This window comes from Argentina anserina, chromosome 7 (genome assembly GCF_933775445.1).
Source record: "Argentina anserina chromosome 7, drPotAnse1.1, whole genome shotgun sequence".
Taxonomy (NCBI): Eukaryota; Viridiplantae; Streptophyta; class Magnoliopsida; order Rosales; family Rosaceae; genus Argentina; species Argentina anserina.
The window spans coordinates 15,231,761-15,235,163 of record NC_065878.1 but is presented as its reverse complement, the minus strand read 5'-3'; the positions used below and the strand labels follow the sequence as shown (position 1 = coordinate 15,235,163).

Below are 3,403 nucleotides of genomic sequence, written 5' to 3'. Positions count from 1 at the left end.
GACAACCGCTCCATCACAACTGGTTTGAAGTCTAGAAACAAAACTATCTGCGTTGAAATGTCACCATGTAAGTGATGAGCTATGCCATACCGGTCTCACCAACCTTAGTTAAATTTTTATATCGAAAAAAAACCTTAATTAATTTCATTAGGCCATGATTATATTCCCTCTTATTTCTAAACAAGGCTATGGCCACACCTGTGACCAACAGAACAGAAACCACAAATAATCAACTATTATTTAGGGAATGTGGAGAAGATCGCCAATGGTTTTTATTTTTATTTTTATTTTTTCTCATTTCACGTGCATGAAATACAGCTGACTTTCTTTGTGGAACTACTAGTCTATTCTAATGAGTGGAGCCATGAGTCGCTATAAAAAGGGAAGCAATACACCCAGTCTGCACATCCAGTTCATACCATTACAGTCTCTCTAGCAGCAAATATATATCCTACCTAGGTCGATCGGAATAAGAATGGGATCCATGACACTTCCCAAAGAGCTTCCCACCATCAATTTCTCCCTTCAAGACTTGAAGCCCGGGTCAAGTTCCTGGGTTTCCACCAGCAAACAAGTTCGCTATACACTCGAAGAATACGGTTGCTTTGTGGCATTGTACCAACAAGTTTCCCCGCAGCTCATGGACAACATCTTTGGTCAGTCCAGGGATTTGTTCCAGGTTCCCCTAGAAAACAAGGTCAAGAACACAAGTGAGGAGCCTTACCGTGGCTATATCGGACCGAACCCGCTCATGCCTCTCTACGAAGGCCTGGCCATCGACAACGTCACATCCCCACAAGCGACTCAGAAGTTCAGAGATCTCATGTGGCCTAATGGAAAGACCAAATTCTGGTACGTACCTAGCTACTTATATATTTGTGTTTACGTTCTACTTGACAAGCTAGTTAACTTTGTTCGAAGTAATGATCGGTCTTGTTGTTGCTTGCAGTGAAATCACGGATGTGTTTGCCAAGTTGCTTGGGGACTTGGAAAACACGGTGGAAAAGATGTTGTTCGAAAGCTACGGGATACCTCAAGAGCAATATGAATCGTTGGCGAGTTCAAACAGTCATCTTCTTCGTTTTCTCAAGTACAATACGCCAGAAGAGAGCAGCAACACAGCCATAAGATTTGCAAGCCACACAGACAAGAATTTCACCACCATTGTTGTTCAGCATGATGTCGGTGGACTTGAGGTTCAGACTAAAGATGGTGATTGGATTAGTGTCGAGTCGGCACCTTCTCAGTTTCTCTTTATGGCCGGTGATGGACTTCAGGTACTTGATTCCTTACAACATTACATGTAATCCAAACAAAGAAAAGCAAATAGTTTTCTATCCCTAGCCTAGTGAGTGAAAACCTATGTAGCACCGACACGGCGCGACATCATGACACGGTAAATCTAAAAAATTTTAATTCCACACACGACGTCGACACGGTAATTTATATATAATTTAATATATTTATTAATATATAAAAGAAATATATAACACGTGAAATAATGTCAAATTAAAAATTTAAGTTTATTCAATTACATAAAAAAATTTTAAAAAAATGAATTTAAGGAAAAGAATAAAAAGAAAATGATAGGGTTGAAACAAAACTTGGGTTATTTCTGTTTTGTTTTTATTTTTTTGTTTTTATTTTATCTAAAATGATGATGTGATGTGTCGGTTAAAGTATTAAAAAAGTGTCAAAAAAGTCAATATTACTGACACGACATTCTCGCCTTACAAGTGTCTGTACTACATAGGCGAGAACCAGGAAGGATTTTGATTCCGCTGCTCTCTACAAAACAACAAAGCAAATAATTATCCCGCTCATAACATACATGTGGTGATGTGGCTCTCTTGAACTCTATCTGCAAAACAACAAAGCAAATAATTATCCTGCTCATAACATACATGTGGTGATGTGGCTCTCTTGAACTACCATGCACACATGAATTGGTTTTGTCACTTAGAAATGCAACAATAAACGTTTTATTCGTTATTTCTCTTCTATTGATTTGAATATTGTGAATAATATAATTGGTTTGGTAACAGGTCTGGAGCAATGACAGAGTGAAAGCTTGCCACCATCGAGTGAAGCACTGCGGTGACAAGACTCGATACTCGCTGGGAATGTTTACCTTTAATAATGGAGTATTCGAAGTACCCAAGGAGCTAGTTGACGAGAGGCACCCTCTCCTCTACAATCAGTTCGACAGCCGTGGCTTCATAAGATTTTACACCACTGAGGAGGCCAAGAAGGTAGAGTCGCCCGTCAAAGCCTACTGCGGTGTTCAAAACTAGCCTATTCGATCTGCACCGGAGTATCTACATATCTAGAGAATAAATATTATACGTACATCTTCCGTTTAAAATGGTTTAGCTAGCTAGTTAGGATCGGAATCAGGATCCGTGCATGCTTTCTTTGTGATCCCATATGTATTTGTTTTGAAGTTTCAATAATTAATTATAATTTCGCTATAACTTCTCTATATGTAGTTTCTCTATTTAGCTACAGTAATGGATGCATGTCTGTTTTCTTTTTGGAAAATGATTGTTGGCTTCAAAATTTAGGCCTTCAAGGCCTCAATCCCAGGTGTCTTGCCAAGTTATGTAGACAGTGCATCACGTTTTCATCAAGTTGAGACGTTGATTGAACATAAGGAGTGAAGGAGGCAATGGCCTATGTACCAAATTGGCCGTCAGGCAATTACTACAACACAAATTCGAGGAAATTTCTACTTAAGGATCGTTGAAATTGAAAATCAAATAAATGATGCAACTAGCTGTTGGATTGGAAACCCATCTAGAAGGCAACCATGTTTTACTTCTTTTATCTGTTAGCTACTTTAGCTATTCCACAATGTGCATAATTGCATCTGGCTATTGGCTAGGACATTTACAATCTTGGATATTCATTTCTTTCTCATGTGCATGCATAGTAAGTCAAATTGTACCATCGAAATCGAATTCATGGCTTTGTCTGCTTTCTTCTGTAAGATTCCTTATACTGTATAAGGGATCAGCTAGTACATTTTGTAAGAAGCATCCCAATTAACTCGTTGAAGGGTTCGAATCATCAATAAGATAGCAGTACGTAGCTAGTCTTCCAATTACATGTTCCTTTGCTTTGTTATTCTTGCTTCTTTCTTTAGCGGTGAGTGATGAGAGTGTGGTCTGATATGATAAGCTAGCTTATAAAGAAATCACCGGTCGTAGTTGGTGTTCGCTTGAATATCAACACATAAAGTTAAAATTCTATCAATTAATAATTTTGAGACCGACAAAATTTATTAATTTTAGCGATATAATAATATATTGATAAATTAATAATTTAATAATTAATTAATAATTTATTAATTCATTAAGGTATAATAAATATTTTCTTCACTTTTTTTTTAAAAAAATTATCT

General features: G+C 37.3%; 1 protein-coding gene across 1 annotated transcript; it reads left to right on the top strand.

Annotated features, from left to right (window-relative positions):
• The first annotated feature begins 407 nt into the window (after positions 1-407).
• LOC126803962 (deoxypodophyllotoxin synthase-like) lies at positions 408-2,484 on the top strand. Its single transcript, XM_050531704.1, has 3 exons — positions 408-852; positions 950-1,277; positions 2,046-2,484. The coding sequence occupies exons 1-3, from the start codon at positions 476-478 to the stop codon at positions 2,292-2,294; spliced, it is 954 nt and encodes a 317-aa protein (XP_050387661.1). The 5' UTR covers positions 408-475; the 3' UTR covers positions 2,295-2,484.
• The last annotated feature ends 919 nt before the right edge of the window (positions 2,485-3,403 follow it).

What these genes read in the sequence shown, in the direction of transcription:
- LOC126803962 (XM_050531704.1), top strand. Translation starts at nt 476, where the DNA reads ATGGGATCCATGACACTTCCCAAAGAGCTTCCCACCATCAATTTCTCC. An exon ending in AATGGAAAGACCAAATTCTG is followed by an intron (nt 853 to 949) that starts GTACGTACCTAG and finishes TGTTGCTTGCAG; the next exon opens with TGAAATCACGGATGTGTTTG. An exon ending in TGGCCGGTGATGGACTTCAG is followed by an intron (nt 1,278 to 2,045) that starts GTACTTGATTCC and finishes GTTTGGTAACAG; the next exon opens with GTCTGGAGCAATGACAGAGT.